Source organism: Diospyros lotus, chromosome 4 (genome assembly GCF_014633365.1).
Source record: "Diospyros lotus cultivar Yz01 chromosome 4, ASM1463336v1, whole genome shotgun sequence".
Taxonomy (NCBI): domain Eukaryota; kingdom Viridiplantae; phylum Streptophyta; class Magnoliopsida; order Ericales; family Ebenaceae; genus Diospyros; species Diospyros lotus.
In genome coordinates, this window is record NC_068341.1 from 12,094,786 (window position 1) to 12,111,780 (window position 16,995).

General features: G+C 33.0%; 1 protein-coding gene across 6 annotated transcripts; it reads right to left on the reverse strand.

Moving 5' to 3' along the window:
- Nucleotides 1-1,564: 1,564 nt before the first annotated feature.
- LOC127798752 (F-box protein At3g12350-like) lies at nt 1,565-4,175 on the reverse strand. Of its 6 annotated transcripts, none has more exons than XR_008022489.1 (4): nt 3,115-4,175; nt 2,643-2,710; nt 2,456-2,544; nt 1,997-2,143 (listed from the first exon to the last, which is right to left on the reverse strand). XR_008022489.1 is itself a non-coding variant. In XM_052332341.1 (2 exons), the coding sequence occupies exons 1-2, from the start codon at nt 4,000-4,002 to the stop codon at nt 1,676-1,678; spliced, it is 1,356 nt and encodes a 451-aa protein (XP_052188301.1). In that variant the 5' UTR covers nt 4,003-4,174; the 3' UTR covers nt 1,565-1,675. The 6 variants fall into 6 exon arrangements, 3 of the variants coding, with proteins under 3 accessions (XP_052188301.1, XP_052188304.1, XP_052188303.1); XR_008022488.1 differs by having other exon boundaries at nt 2,456-2,548; XR_008022487.1 differs by having other exon boundaries at nt 2,456-2,710.
- Between the last annotated feature and the right edge of the window lie 12,820 nt (nt 4,176-16,995).

Consider the following 16,995-nt stretch of genomic DNA (forward strand, 5'->3'; position numbering starts at 1 on the left):
ACTTCTAAATTCTACATTTGCTCCAATGGTAGATTGCAAATAGGGGTGCCATTTTAATATTTTTTATTAAAAAATATAATTAAAATTTTAAATTTTAAAATTCAAATTTCAAATTTTGACGCTCCAGAGCCTTCCTCTCGCAAATCAATTGTAAACATTTTAATAATATTATATATATATATATATATATTATAAGATATTTGGACGCCTCCAAAACTTTCCTTTCTCCAAATCAATTGTAAATATTTATAATGATTATATATTTATATATTATAACATACATTGGCCTCCATAAGCTTCTCCTCCGCAAATAAATTGCTGCCCTCGCTTTTGACGCAATCCAGAAGCCTTTATCTTCTCTAGAAATTAATTTCAGCTGCTCATAGCTCGCTCCCTCGCCCTTGCAATCCAGAAATTTTATTATTTTTTGCAAATCAATTGCTCCTGCTCACAGCTCGCCCTCGTCCTCCCCTTCGCTGGCACTGTTCGCCCTCACCTTGTTCTTCTTCTCACTCAGTGTTGTTCGCCCTCGCAGAATCCTCTGATTTCTCTTGCTCAGCCCGCCTCCTCTGTTCAAGTAACTATATATATATATATATATATACATAATGTAAAATATAGCCGTTGGTTTCTTGACCGTTGGTAAATGCAACATCTGATTTTCTTTTTCCAAAAATTACAAAAATGGCACCGAATAAAAGAAATTGCCATTTTACAACCTCATTTGCCACTCTCGTTGGAGTGTATATTTTGTATTTTTGGGTGCCATTTCAGCAGTTACACCGATGGCACCTCTAATGGCAACTCCCGTGGGAGTTGCTCTCAAATCACAAAATTATAGTTGTAGAGGTTTCAAACATACGGTAAATTAGTTGTAATTTAAAAAATAGATAAATTGTCCATTAGATTTGATTTAAAAGATGATTTTCAAACAACCCATATATCAGCGGTACACCATAATAATAATAACATAAATTTAAGACAAAAATTAAAATTAAGTATTTAAATTACCAAAAATATCATACAAATGTTACTAAAATGATAGACCGTAACCAATTGTCAAAGTACAACTTTGAATTGGAAACTAGACCAGAGAGATTGGTTGGGAGGAAAAGGAGAAGACGGTGAAGGGAAGATTCCTTGCAGCTGCAGGGCTCTCTACTTCGTTCTATAGGGCTCTTCATTGGTTTCGTTATTTCCTCTAATGTTTTTTTTTTTTTTCTACATTTAGTTCCCTTGCTTCCAAAATATAAATAAAAATTTCTAAGCATGAACAAACCAAAAAAAATAAAATAATAATAATAATAATAATAATAATAATAATAATAATAATTTTATTCTATTTTTGTATACCTGAGATAAAACTTAATTCAAGAGACCACCTCTTAATAATAGTCCCCGGCTTAGAAGGTCGTAACACTTGGCTCTTATTGTCAACATTTGTCTAGGGATATGCCAAGAGTGAGACATGTATTAAATACCTATAATATTTGTTTACTGAATTGTGTGTGTATAGCAAACAAATATTAAGATTTCAGCGAAAAAGAAGAATCACACAGAACACTGATTATTAAATACAATCACTTCAATGATGAATATGTTACCACCCAAGTACAAATGCAGAAATGGCTCAGTTAAAAGAAGAAATATACAGTAATGATCCTAAGTAAGGATATCAATCAATAAAAAGTTCAGTTGTATCAAGAATACAACCATCCCGAGCAATTTGCTTGAGGTCTATGATCTGATTGTCACACAGAAAGCCAAACCCAAACGTTCCATTCTCATACTGCCATATTCTTCCCCCCATAACATGAGGGTTTGAAGAAGCTCGGCTCAAGCTTGGCACTGCCAAATCATAATCGTTTGAATTGATATAGACAATGCGAGAGACCAGTTCATTTTCCATCCAAGGCGATGGTTGCCCATGACCGAAATCTTCAGCTGCAAGTGGGCGGAGATGTATGCGACTGTCATATATGTATTCTTCTTCAGGAGAAAATGGAGACTCGATGAATTTAGTATTTGATGTCCAAAAGACAGAGCGGAGCCGGGATGAGTCTCCAAACCTTCGGCAGACAATACCCCCGATGTCGTCATATGCCACCATATAAAATACCAAGTTCATGTCATGACAAATACCCTGCAGTGAGAAGCGTGCCAGCGTCAACAAGCTATAGTGGAAGATCCCTTCAGACCAGACCACCATGTTGCAAGCCCAACACAGACACAGTAATGAATAAAATCACTGATGAAAATATAGGGAGAAGCCAGTAAAAGGTTATGTATTTTTGTCATGAGCAGAAGATGATGTACATTTAACAGCTAATAAGTTTCTCAAATACTCAAATGGCCCTCCTGTAGAGGAGAGATCATAGAGCAGCTAAACCTAAATCTTCTAGGCCTTCTTGGACTGTGAATTACTTCTCTTAGATATTTGAAAAGTTTGCCCAACCTTCTTCGGAGTGGAGTTTTGCTTCTTCTTTCCAACTGAATTCAAATTCCTCATCCAAACCAACCATAGTAGGCAAAACATTTCCATTTCTGTCTAACAGAAAAAGTTGAAAAATTCAATCCAAGTGGCGGAAGTGAGAAGAACATGCACTAGATAAAGAGCAAGCCATCCCAAAGCAGACCCATACCTCATGTTTTCGTACATTTGCTACGAAACTGTTGCTTCATTCCCCAATTTTGTTGCATCTCTAATCATCTAATGCAGGAACCAAATCATAAAAACATGTTGCTTTCATGGAAATAAGAAGTGGCGTAACGTAATAACCAAAATCATATGGTACAGGCCGCCATTTCCACTATTAGTCCTCTAGCGCTAAAGAAAGGGACTATGGAATGAATTATTGAGGCATATTAGTTTTCTATGGATAGCCAATTAACTAACCAAAAGAAGAAACTTGGTTCCTCTTCTTTTCTCTCCATAACTACAACATCCAAACATATAGAGTAATCAACAAACTTGAGGGAATTTCTTTCTCAATCATCACCAAACAAAGTTCATCATTAACATTTCAACGTTCAACAAACATGTGCAGTACAAAACAAATAAATAGTTTTGAGTTCTAATAAGATGTGCAACCGAACAGAGAACAAGAATAGCACCTTCCATAAACCCTGCAAAGGTCTAGAAGGCGTCGGCGAGCAATTCACAATCTTCAGAAAATGCTCGGATTCCCACTTCTTCCTCCCTTGTCTTTCCTTCTCCCTCTTCCTCTGCCTCCTCGTCGCCCTGTCGTGGCTTGGACTCGTCCGGTTTGCAAAGTGCTGATAGATGTCATACATCAACCGGTCCGGTAAGCTTCCCGGCAACCCATGATCGGGTCCAATCACATCTTCCTCAGCCCCCAAATTTCCTGAACTAGAGGTCCTCCTAAACCCAGATTTTGAATGGCCAAAGCTCAGATTTTCCTCCACAGACACGTGATTTTTTCCCATAAAACTAACGTTAACTGGTACCAACTCAGTCTCTAGCAAACCTAAATCTAAATCCCCTGATTGAAGCAAAACATCGCACATTTCAAACCGAGAATCAGGGTCCAGGAAACTGATGGTCTCACCCGAGGGGTATAGAGTCAACCACAAAAACGGATCCTTCACGACCCGGTACGACCCGGTCTTTGACGGCGAGACTCTGGAGCCGGCGAGGAAAGAGGGGCCCCACTCGAAGAACAGTAGGGTCGTCGAATTAGGGCCGCTCCGGCGCCAGAATCCGATCAGACTGTCGAAATCGTTGAGGGTTCTGTAGAGCTGCTTATAGGTGACCAGCTTGCCGATGGGCCATTGCTTGATGCGAGTCTTGGAACCCCACCGGCGTTCGCAAAGGGCGAGCCAGAGCTTGGCGTCGCTCCGGCAGAGCGCGGCGAAGTGCTTCGAAGTGCAGGCGAAGGCGGCGATCTCCGAGGGGGCGAGGAAGGAGAGAATGCAGAGCTGAACGTCGTCGGGGAAGTCGGAGAAGGAAAAGGAGGGATTTGGGGAACTGGGATTAGCCATGGAATTGTGAATTGAATGGAATTGAAGTTCGGATTGGAAATGAGAGATTGGGAAAAGCGAGAAGAGAGGGAACAGAAGGAGGAGTGTCTCGGAAGATTCCTTGGAACCGTGGGATTATTTATTCCACGGAGGACTTTCGGTTTTGGACTCGGTTGGTTCGGTTGTTTCGTGCTTCATCCGTCGTCACGTTTTTCTACATTTGTTTCCAAAATAAATTAACAACTTTCGCCTCCATTTGTTATAATCTGACGTGTTGAATTAAATAGCGTGCATTTGATGGGAATGGGAGACTCCATAGATTATTCACAAAAAAAAAAAAAAATGAAGAAGAGAATATACATAAAGTAAAAGGAAAATAATTTTATCGGCCCAATCTCATGCTTCTCTTTCATTTCTCCCGGTCTCATCTCAATACCTTGTAAACGGTATACAACATAAGGGTTATATTTGTAAATTTCATATTATGTTCTTTCTCCACCCTTTTATTTTCACTTAAACATTCAAACGTCCATAAAAGTAATTCTCCTCCATTCCCTCTTTCTCTTCCCTTCCAAAACTCCCAAACATTGTCAAAAACTTCATTTTAACCGTGTAGTCACATAAATATAGAAAATGTGTATTTAGTAAATTAATTATATAACATTTTAAAAATAATTCAAAGTTTTATATTCCTCTTCATTTCTCATTGATACAATCTATATGGTAGTATAGTTAATTAACTTAATTTTCTCAAACAATTAAAGAAAAAAAAAATTGAAATAACCGATGCGAAGCTTGGCTTAATTGCAAAAATCTCTTACATTTAAAAAATAAAGTTATGCTATTTGTATAGAAGCACCCTTATATGATGGTTTACAGGAATAATGAAATGACCATTTTGCCCCTATGATAAACCCAATTAAAACCATCTCTCTCTCTCTCTCTCTCTCTCTCTCTTCCCCCGTCTCCCTCTCACTTTCTCTTCTCAAAGACACCATCGGCCCCACCCTTCGACCACCAACTCGTCCCTCTCCAAACTTTGTGCTCACAGTGGTGGATCATTCTAAGGTTTAATCAATCAGGAAATCAAACTTATAATGTTGGAAATCAGCGAAGTATAATACTGGCATCTGCTTGCAAGTGCCATCAAATCATTCTAAGATTTCCATTTCAAATTAATTCAATGCTTTTATTCCTCTGCTCTCATAGATCATTCATTTGACCTCAATTAATCAGTAGGAAATGAATGAACAAGCACAAGCTTGGTTCATTATACCAGTTGGCAAAATTTCCAGTCATTTTCTAAAGGAATTTTCCAATAAATGCTTGAAGAATAGAGAAGCTGGAAGAGCATAGCAGCAAAGAAGGAATAATGATGGTTAAATGAGTAGAGCAACAAAGAATGATAGTTTGGCAGAACACCACTACAAAAAAAAATGGCTTTTAGTGGTGGTTATTTTTGCATTTACTTGCAGTTTTCAAAATCGTTGCAAATACAACTGTTGCGCAGCATTTAGCAACAATTTTTAGCAACAGCTAAGTGATATTTTTAGCGACGATTTTTAAAATTTAGCGGCTGTTTTAAAATCGCTACTAAAATTAATTATAAAAAATAATTTAATGACGATTATGGTAATTTTTTGCGGCAATTTTGAAACTGCCGTTGTTTCCCGCACACGGGCAAAAATAACGCACTCCCACGAGGCTAGCCCCTGCGCCCTTGCCCGCGCGCACCACTGCCCTGCCCCCCTGCACGCTTGCTGGAATACAAATTGCCTTCCCCAAGTTTTGATCCATGACCTGCGTATACGCGTGTGAGCGCGCAAAGCCACTTGATCCACAAAGCCATTTTGTAACATACTCGCGTATATTAATTATAAAGTAACCGAACCACTATTTTTTAGAATTCCCTTTGCACCCACAAACTCAAGTTTTTGAAATTACACTTGACCCTAAATTAAATAAAATAAAATAATTTTATTTTTTATTAAATTGAATTAAATTAATTAATTAAACTCTCAAAACAACTAAAAAAGAGTTAAGATATTAAATTAATTAATTGAACATAAAATGTTTTAAACTAATTAATTAAATAAAATAAATTAATTGATTAATTAATTTAAAATAAATCAATTGATTGATAAATTTAAAATAAATAAATTATTTAATTTAATTGAATTGAATTAAATTAATTGATATAAATAAATTAATTGATTAAAAATAAAAAAGTAGATTATTTTGTAAATTTTAATTTAATTTTATTTTTAAATTATTTTTTTGAAATTTAATTTTTATTTTTTTATTGCTGAATTTTGCGACGATTGATTAAAACTGCCGTAAAATTTATTTTTGAATTTTTTAATTAATGAATTTTACGACGATTTTGATAAAATCGTCGCTAAATTTATTTTTTTTGATTTTTTTTATTAATGAATTTGGTTTTTTATTACTTAAATTTATAAAAGAACTTTCTAAGAAATGCTTGAAGAATAGAGAAGCTGGAAGAGCATAGCAACAAAGAAGGAATAACATTGGTCAGAAGAGTAGAGCAACAAAGAATGATAGTTTGGCAGAGCACCACTACAAAAAAAATGATATTTAGTGGCGGTTATTTTTGCGTTTAACTACGGTTTTCAAAATCGTCACAAATACAGCCGTCGTACAACATTTAGCAGCGATTTTTAGCAACCGTTGGTATAACCGCCGCTAAGTAATATTTTTAGCGACGATTTTTAAAATTTAGCGGCGGTTTTAAAACCGCCACTAAAATTAATTGAATTTAATATTAAATTATTTAATTTAATATTAATTTTAATTATAAAAAATAATGTAACTACAGTTTTGGTAATTTTTTGCAGCAGTTTTGAAACCACCGCTATTTCCCGCATGCGGGCAAAAATAACGCATTCCCGCGAGGCCAGCCCCTGCGCGCCACTGCCCCGCCCCCTTCACGCTAGCACACGCGTCTACTCGTCCACCGCGCCTATTGGAATACAAATTGCCCTTCACCAAGTTTCGATCCATGACTTGTTGTACGCGCGTGCGTGCACAAAGCCACCTGATCTACAAAGCCATTTTGTAATATACTCGCGCATATTAATTATAAAGTAATCAAACCACTATTTTTCAGAATTTCCTTTACACCCACAAAATCAAGTTTTTTAAATTACACTTGACCCGAAATTAAATAAAATAAAAATAATTTTATTTTTTATTGAATTGAATTAAATTAAATTAATTAAACTCTCAAAACATCTAAAAAGAGTTAAGATATTAAATTAATTAATTGGACATAAAATGTTTTAAACTAATTAAATAAATTAATTGATTAATTAATTTAAAATAAATTAATTAATTGATAAATTTAAAATAAATAAATTATTTAATTGAATTGAATTAAATTAAACAAATTAATTAATTAAAAAATAAAAAATAGATTATTTTGTAAATTTTAATTTAATTTAATTTTTAAATTATTAATTTTTTTAAATTTAATTTTTTATTTTTTTATTGTTGAATTTTGCGACGGTTGATTAAAATTGTCGCGAAATTTATTTTTGAATTTTTTAATTAATAAATTTTGTGACAATTTTGACAAAATCGTCGCTAAATTTAATCTTTTTGAATTTTTTTATCAATGAATTTGGTGACGATTTTAACAAAATTGTCGCTAAAATTAATTTTTTATTTTTCTATTGCTCAATTTTCTAAAAGAACTTTCCAAAAAATGCTTGAAGAGTAGAGAAGCTGGAAGAGCATAGCAGCAAAGAAGGAATAACGATGGTCAGAAGAGTAGAGCAACAAAGAATGATAGTTTGGCAGAGCACCACTACAAAAAAAATGGCATTTAGTGGCAGTTATTTTTGCATTTAGCTGCGATTTTCAAAATCGTTGTAGATACAACCGTCGCGCAGCATTTAGCAGCGATTTTTAGCAACCGTTGGTATAACCGCCGCTAAGTGATATTTTTAGCGGCGGTTTTTAAACCGCCACTAAAATTAATTGAATTTATATTAAATTTAATTATAAAAAATAATTTAACGGCGATTTTGGTAATTTTTTGCAGCGACTTTGAAACCGTCGCTATTTCCCGCACGCGAGCAAAAATAACGCATTCCCACAAGGCCAGCCCTTGTGCGCCCGCGCGTGCCATTGCCTCGCTGTAACACCCCGCCTTCCAGGGCATTAATATATGCTAGGATTTTTTTTTTTTAACTTGCAATAAATCTTCAACATGACTTTCATTTAATAACACTCTCAAACATAGCACATGAATGATATAATTTAAACATAAGCAGAAGCAAGATCGGAACCTGCATGAAACTTCGAAAACATAACTTGGGTTTTTCAACATCATTTGCCCAACACATTTATTTAAAACCTAAGTAATATAGTCAAATGAAACATATGGTCTAGCCTCGCATGGGACCCACAAAATTTCTATCGCGATCAAGCCTCGATCACCTCCTTGCCCTTCCGGCTGCTTGTCTCGCTTGGAATGTGGAATATTTCAGAGACATAGTCCAATATTAAAAAATGAAATTTTCTAAGTGAGGGTTAGATAAACATGATGAGTGAGTGATGCATGAACAGTTATAGACAGATACCCTTAGTGTGACTTCCCTGGCCTACCAACCTGGCATAGAACCCTAGGAAAAATTCCGAACCTCTGCAGGATAACCCTAACGTTGTTCCATCATTATCCTTGGGGAATTACGGCTACATTCTGAGGGTGACATCTCATTCCCATGCACAAATATCAGTATGACAATAATATCATGCCATAAAAATATCACGACTTTCCATGCAATATGATAAAATGAATCACATTTTTCGTAAATATCATGCATAGATAAGCAATCATATCTTTCATAAATATCATGCATAATAAACAATCATATCATGAATATAAGTTCTTGTGAGAAAACCACTCACCTTTCACAATTATCGGGATACCTCAAAAAATGTGCAAACTGCCTCAATTTGTGTGCCAATCTTGAAATTCGCACCAAATATTTCACCTCACTTCCCAAAGCACCCTAGGCAAGATATTTATTTAAATAATCAATAAAACCTATTTTATTTAATTTTCTTGCCTTTTTCTCTATTTTTCTTCAATTTTTCCTTACTAATATTCCAAAATAAATAACTACACCTATTTTTCTCCAAATATTTTTACATAGAAAATTCTAAAAAATTCTAAAATAATTTTCTAAGCAATATAAAAAAAATTACATAAAAAAACAAGCCCGCATGCGCTGGCGCGTGGTAGGGCGAGTGAGACTGGCACGTGGGGCCCACGCGCCGATCATCTTCTCCGGCCACGGCTTGCCAAAAAAATGCGATTTTTATACCAAAATGAAGCTTATTCCAAGTCGATCCTAGGAGTATCTGAATGGGCTCCAAAAGAAGTCAGGAAGTGCTTCAACAGAGGCCTTGAAGTCTCGGCTAGCGGACCACCTAGGGTTCCGGCGAGGCTTCGATTCTCCTTCATTTCTGCTCCGTTGCTCACCAAATTCTCCAAAAATGCTCTCCAAATTATAGGCAACAAAATCCCTCTACCCTTGCCTCTCAATTCGTTCAAAAACACCCTCGATTTGAGCCTCCCATCTTTGAAATTTTCGGCCATCAAAGAGCTCTATTTATAGGCGATTTTGAATCTTCAAATGGCCTTGGATGCCTTGCCCACTACCTTAGGAGTCTTCACCGCCCCTAGATCGACCTAAAAGCACTAATATTCGCCTGCAAAAGTGAGTTGCAGGTCTCCTATTTTCGGCCAGCTTTATTGGCCGATTTTCTCGAAATTCCTGCCACTTTGGTGGTTGTTGTCGGCTTATCATCATCCCTTGGCCCTCCCTGGTCATTACCCATGCCATCCCAAAAGCTTTCGGTGCCACTCGTGGCCTGGTCGATTTCCCATTGTTGCCATTTTTGCATTTTTGCCCCTCAACTTTTGGCCTTTACATTTTTTGCCCTTTTTACTTAGCCCATGAACCTTTCAATATTGCCTTTGAGACTCTCAAGTTCAAATATTTCAATTTTCCTTTTGCAATTTTTTGAAAAAATGACATTTTGACCCCCCTCGGGCAACTTTAAAAAATTACACTTAGATCTGTTTCTTCGTTTTGACCTTAACCCTAATCGTTTCTTCCTGAAACCACTGAAGGGTTGTTCTATATAAAAAACTGAAGTCCCCTCAAGCTTCCGTTGACTTCCCGAAAGTCTCCTTTAGAGGTTCGATTTTTACAGTCTAAATGACAGCTGCATTTTTGCTGTATCGAAAATTATACCTGATTTGATTTCTTTTGGTCTTAAAAATCCTGTCTCGATATGATCGTTAAAGCCGTTCCTTTTTTCTTTAGACATTTAAGCTTCTAGGTCTTCCCTTTGACTGATTCGATACATTTTTCAGGCTTTTCAGATACCATTTTTCTCCGAATTTCTATTTTTTCTTTAAAATAATAACCCAAAATTCTTGGGTATTACACCCGCCCCCCTGCATGCCCGCAAGCGCGTCCACCCGTCCACCGCACCTGCTAGAATACAAATTACCTTCCCCAAGTTTCGATCCATGACTTGCTGTACACTCGTGCACACGTGAAGCCTCCTGATCTATAAAGCCATTTTGTAATATACTCGCGCATATTAATTATAAAGTAATCGAACCATTATTTTTCAGAATTCCCTTTGCACCCACAAATTCAAGTTTTTGAAATTACACTTGACCCCAAATTAAATAAAAAAAAATTATTAAATTGAATTAAATTAAATTAATTAAACTCTCAAAACACCTAAAAAAGAGTTAAGATATTAAATTAATTAATTGAACATAAAATGTTTTAAACTAATTAATTAAATTAAATAAATTAATTGATTAATTAATTTAAAATTAATTAATTAATTGATAAATTTAAAATAAATAAATTATTTAATTTAATTATTAAATTAAATAAATTAATTGATTAAAAAATAAAAATAGATTATTTTGTAAAATTTAATTTAATTTAATTTTTAAATTATTTTTTTTAAATTTATTTTTTTATTTTTTTATTGCTGAATTTTGTGGCGGTTGATTAAAACTGCTGCAAAATTTATTTTTGAATTTTTTAATTAATGAATTTTGTGGCAATTTTGATAAAATCCTCGCTAAATTTAATTTTTTTGAATTTTTTTATTAATGAATTTGGTGACGGTTTTAACAAAATCGCCTCTAAATTTATTTTTTTTATTTTTTTATTGTTGAATTTTGTAGCAATTGATTAAAATCGTCGCAAAATTTATTTTTTAATTTTTTTTATTAATAAATTTAGCAGCGATTTTGACAACATCGCCGCTAAATTAAAATTTTTTTTTTAGTCTTGAATTTTGCGACGATTGTTTAAAACCGACGCTAGATTTAATTTTATAATTTTAAATTAATTAATTTTGCAACAATTTTCAGAACCGCTGCAAAATATTAGATAAACCGCTATAAAAAAACATATTTTGTGACGATTTTGAAAATTGCAGTAAAAAACCACCACAAAAAACCTATTTTTTTGTAGTTCCTGCTTTCTCATTCTCCGATGATGGGAAGAAATTAGAGTAGAGTAGATAAATTTGGAAAGAAATTAGGGTCGTCAAGCTTCACCCACTTCTATCTACAATTTCTAATTTCTCGCGATAAATTTTTCCGGCTCATATCTAATATATCATGACTTATCCCTTGTAACTCATTCTGTAAACCATAGTATGGACAAATAGCATTTCTCTCAAAAATAACAGTAAACTTAGATAAAATAATCATTACCTTTTGTTCTCTACCTTATCCAGGGCTTCAAGTTTGTGTTTACACGTAGATGAATCTTTTAAGTTCAATCAACTTAGATGAAAAGGTCAAAACTTATATTTATTTGGGTTCGTCAAGTTTGAGGCCTTTGAAACCTCATCCGTAAATATATTTTTGTTTTTATTAAGCTTAAATGTAAGTAAATATAATTTTTATGATAAAAAAATTATTTTTATAATATTAATATACTAGTATATACCCGTGCCTAAAGGTACGGTATAAATAATATTAAAATTAAAATGTAATAATGTTCATTAATATTACAAAAAAAAATTATAAACACTGAACAAAAAATAAAAATAAAAATTATTATATACTCGTTAACGTTTTATAATAAAAAAATAAAATTACTAAATTTATATAATAAAGCACATCAGTGCTCTATAATTTAAATAAATTAAATTATAAATTAAATATCAAACAATACATACCAGACGCCGTCAGGGTTCCCTTGGAACCCCCGACTGTCATTGGTTGGGGGCTTCAAGGGCCCCTGACAGCGACCAATCAGGGGCATGTGAGTTATCTCGGACCGCCATCGCCCTTCTACCAACCCTTGCAACGCCTTGCCCCTATCCACCGTTTTTCCCTCTCGCCCCCCTCATCGCCATCTCGCCCGCGGGCCCCCCCAATATTTATAATAAATATATTTTAACAATCACATTATTTATAATAAATGTATTTTAACAATCACATTAAAATAATAAAATTAAAATCAAAACACAATTTTATAGAAATGAAATTAAAACCAAAATCAAAACCTAGTATGAAAAATTATCACTTTAAAAGTCCAAACATAAATTTATGCAAAAAAAAAAAAAACAAATTTCAACGGATAACAAAGTCATAGAAAGTGAAGATTCACCAAAAAAATTTTAAAAAATACAACATAGAATATTATACTCCCTTAAAAATATGCCAAAAAATATATATATAACCTCTCTTGCTATATTACACATAAATGTTAAAGTAGTCTTTTTTTTTTTTTTTTTAAATTGCTCCAAACAAACGATCTTTTCCTTCTTAGACCAATTTTGTTAAATAACTCCATAACAAATCACCCTCACTCTCACTTTCTTTCTAAACAATTTCTAAAATACATTCAGTGCAAAAGTATTTAAGCTTTCAACTGTTGCCAATGTCATTGACTACAACACATGGGTAAGAATAGTTTAAGTAAGATGACATAATATGAAAATTTGACACATGATAATTAATAATTTTTGATAAAATTAAAAATAAAATAACATTTCTTATTTTCTGGTGCCATATATTCATAGTTTAATTACATAATAATATCTAATTAGATAATTTAAAATTACCATTAGATTGAATATTTTTCCAATTTGATTCACTATTGATGTTGGGCTAAGTGGGTTTTGGGCAAATTGGGTTTTTATAAAGGATTTACTTGGTTTTAGGCTTAAGTTTTTAAGGTATAATAATAATAATAATTTTATTTTTAACATAAAATAGTGACATTTTAAATTTAAAATTAGAAAATAAAGAAATCATCCTACATTAAAAATAATTCTATTTTTATTTTATGAAGAGACTATTTTTAATTGTTTACAATTAAGAGTATAGTATGTAAATTTAATTTTCTATTAAAAATAAATTTACAAAAAAGTTCTTAAGTAAAACTAAAGCTATATTATATGAAATAAAGGTGAAAATCAAAATTTAACATTAAAATTATAAATTAAATATAAAACAATTTAACATATCTGTAAATCATAACTCATAAATCATCATTTCTTTATACACACAACTCAAAAAATTCATTTACAACAAATAAAGATATCCCAAAAAATACATTTACATAAAATAAAAATTAAAAAATCATGTCCAATTGAGAAATTTTTTTAAATAGACATCCAAAATACCTGTTCTTCAAAATATCTTTGGTTTATTTTTTTTACTGCTTTCTTTAACAAAAAATGACATCCCTTGTATTAATAGACCAAAATACATTATCTAAAACTTTGTAATTTATCTAAAACTTTGTTAATAGACCAAAATACATTAATATTTACGTAATTTATTTTAAAATTTTAAGAAAAAAAAGAATGTATGAATTTGATCTAATCAATTAGTTAAATTTAATTAAGGAATGTCAATTAAATAAAATGAGCAAATTGTATGATGGTATTTACTATTCATATGATGGTATTTACTATTTATATATTAAAAATATAGTTCAAATTGTAGAAATAAGCATATGTTTTAAAATATAAAACACAATATGAAGATTTATTGTAAATATATTTGAATTAATATTATTAACAAATATAATACGTTTGTATTAAATAAAAATAAAAATAAATTATATAATACTTTTTTGTTAAAGAAAATAGTAAAACATTACTATATTATATTAACAAATAGTAATTGTTGGGTTGGGCGCGTGGGTCAATACTAAGTTAGAGTAAGTATGAAGGCATGGGACGTTTCACAAATACCCACTTGCAAGGCTCTTTCTTTTCACAAATATCCACTTTCCCAATCTTCTCTTTGCACAAAAGGGCATGCAAAAGGCAAAATTGTTCAGAGGCAACCATGCTCTTTTCCCACCACCCAACAACTTATCTCTTTCAAATTAATTAAAAATTATAGCTATCAATGTACTAAAATAGATCGACTAAAATGCTATATTATTGACCTTTAATCATATAGCTCAACTAAAGGAACTATATGCATTGAAACTATACACATACATTATCTGTATATTACTGTTTTACACCAATTATAATTAAAATAATAAGATAAAAGTTGAAAACAAAGACGAACACATTATCTATATTATATGTATGTATGTAAACAATATCTCAAATGAAATCAAAAGAAAAAGTTCCCAGGAAAAGATTCCAACTTCCATTTTTCAACTCACCCAAAGCAAATTCAAATACACATATTAACATAGAGAGCAAGAATCCAACTTTCATTCTCATTTCTCTTACCCTCATTTTCAAATCAACCAAACAAAAAATCAAACACATACAGATATTGATATATACACACAGAACACACATATATACATAATATATACACAGATACACACACATACATATACACAGCAAACATAACACACACATACATACACACAGACATGCCGTCGCACACACTGATATATATATAGATACATACACACAGAACACACACATATACATAATATATACACAGATACACGCACATAACACACACATACATATACATATACACAACAATTGAGATCTGGCCGCAACAGCGAACTGTAGAGGGAGGGTGGTGGGTCTATGAGAAAGTGAAAGAGAGAGAGGCTGCGAGTAAGGGAGTGAGTGGGTCGGTGAGAGAGAAAGAGGCCGCCACCATCAACCGTTCGCCGCCGTGGGCAACCTCCTAGATGTGTTTCTAGTAGACACCACCACAAATAAGGTAATGTTCGTGGAGGCTGGAAAGGACTTCGTTGACTTCCTGTTTGTCCGCGGACCACTCTTGAATGATATGTGAGAGAGAGTGAGAGGTGAGAGCGAGTGATGCAGAGAGTGAGAGGTGAGCGAGAGAGTTGGTGAGAGGTGAGAGCTTGAGTGATGCAGAGAGTGAGAGGTGAGAGAGAGTGTGAGAGGTGAGAGCTTGATTGCGTGAGATTTGATGGTTTCTGATAAATGAAATGAGGTAGAACTTGGAATTGTTGGGCGGGAAATTTTTTAATCCCAACCATCAATCCATCAAAAATTGATCCCAGCCATTAAAATGTCTCCTCTTTGAGACATTTTCAAAACCATCCTATTTTATTATATAGATTTTATTAGCCTCTCTTATTTTTTGTATCTATGTACTTTAGGTTGACTGAGATTCTAGCCTAAGTCGGCTGAAGTGAGGCATAATACTTGAATATTCTTGTATGTCATTTATGTTGACTGAAATTTAGTTTTGATTGACCAAAGTTGGCTAGAGAGTTTGACTTTGGCTACTGGGCAATTTTGGGCGATCGAAGTTGTGGCTTAAGTCGACCGAAGTAGGCGAGAATGTTGACTTCTTGCTTAGATTGATTGATCATTCAACTGAAGTTGGGCATTAGCCTACTAGACGACTTAGATCGATTGAAGTGGAAACTTCAGTCGACCGAAGTTCAACAGTTATTTCTGTACATACGTTACTTTTTTGTGTCTCTTTTTGTTGCATGCCAATTATACATTTTTACACAATATGCTTTTATCTTGTACCTCAAAATCATGACTTGATTTTCCAATGCAAAAAGTTAAATCTCTTTTTGAGAAAATGTGCTTTTGACTTTGTTTTTGCAAATTCTGATTTCATTATCTATAACTCTTTTGCCTCTTTGTTTTTGAAAAGCTTATAATTAATCTTATTATTAGGATGATTTTATTTTGTATAAAATTATTTTTCTGATACGCTTATAAGCCAAGATCCCAACAAATACTGAAATGTTCTAGTTGCAACCCAAAAAAGCTGAAGAGATTTTTGAATTTCAAAAATGCTCAACACTTCTCTTTATAACAGCTAGTTGACTAAAGATACTTGTATAAATATGAAGTGAGTATAAAGGCTAATATATAGAGAACAAACTATTGAAAAGAGTATTCAAACAAGAGTGATAAAGTTTAAATGTTGGAAGTGTTGTTGGGTTGGTGAAATTCTCAAGTTGTGACTTGTTTGAAATTATTTTTTGGTTGTAAGTTTGTTGTTTTTACTCATTTGTTGTGTGAGGAATTTTTGCTAGTTGTATGCTAGTGGTTGTTCTTGTCTAGGTAATGGATTGTATATTTGATTCTAACTCCAACCAAAAACTAGTGTTTATTTTCCCTAGTGATATCCTTAAGCTTAGTTTTGGAGAAATGAGTAGACTCGTAAGAGTTCGAACCTCTATAAATTTTTTTTTGTATTTTTGTGGTTTCTTAATCTTATTATTCATATCATTGTTAAAATCACCATTTAACTAAGATCACATTTTAAAAGTTTTTCAATAAGAGTTAAAAATATTAATTTAAAAAAAAAACTCAATTTACCCCCTTTTTGAATATTTATATGGGCAACAAACTTAGTTGTCTCAAACCTCATTGATAAACTTAGATTCACCTAGGTTTTGAATTCTATTTCAAGTTTGAGGCCTTTAAAATCTCATCGTTTAGGATTTCAAAGCACTTAAAAACCCCATTGGTTGGTGAGAACCATTTTTCCCTACA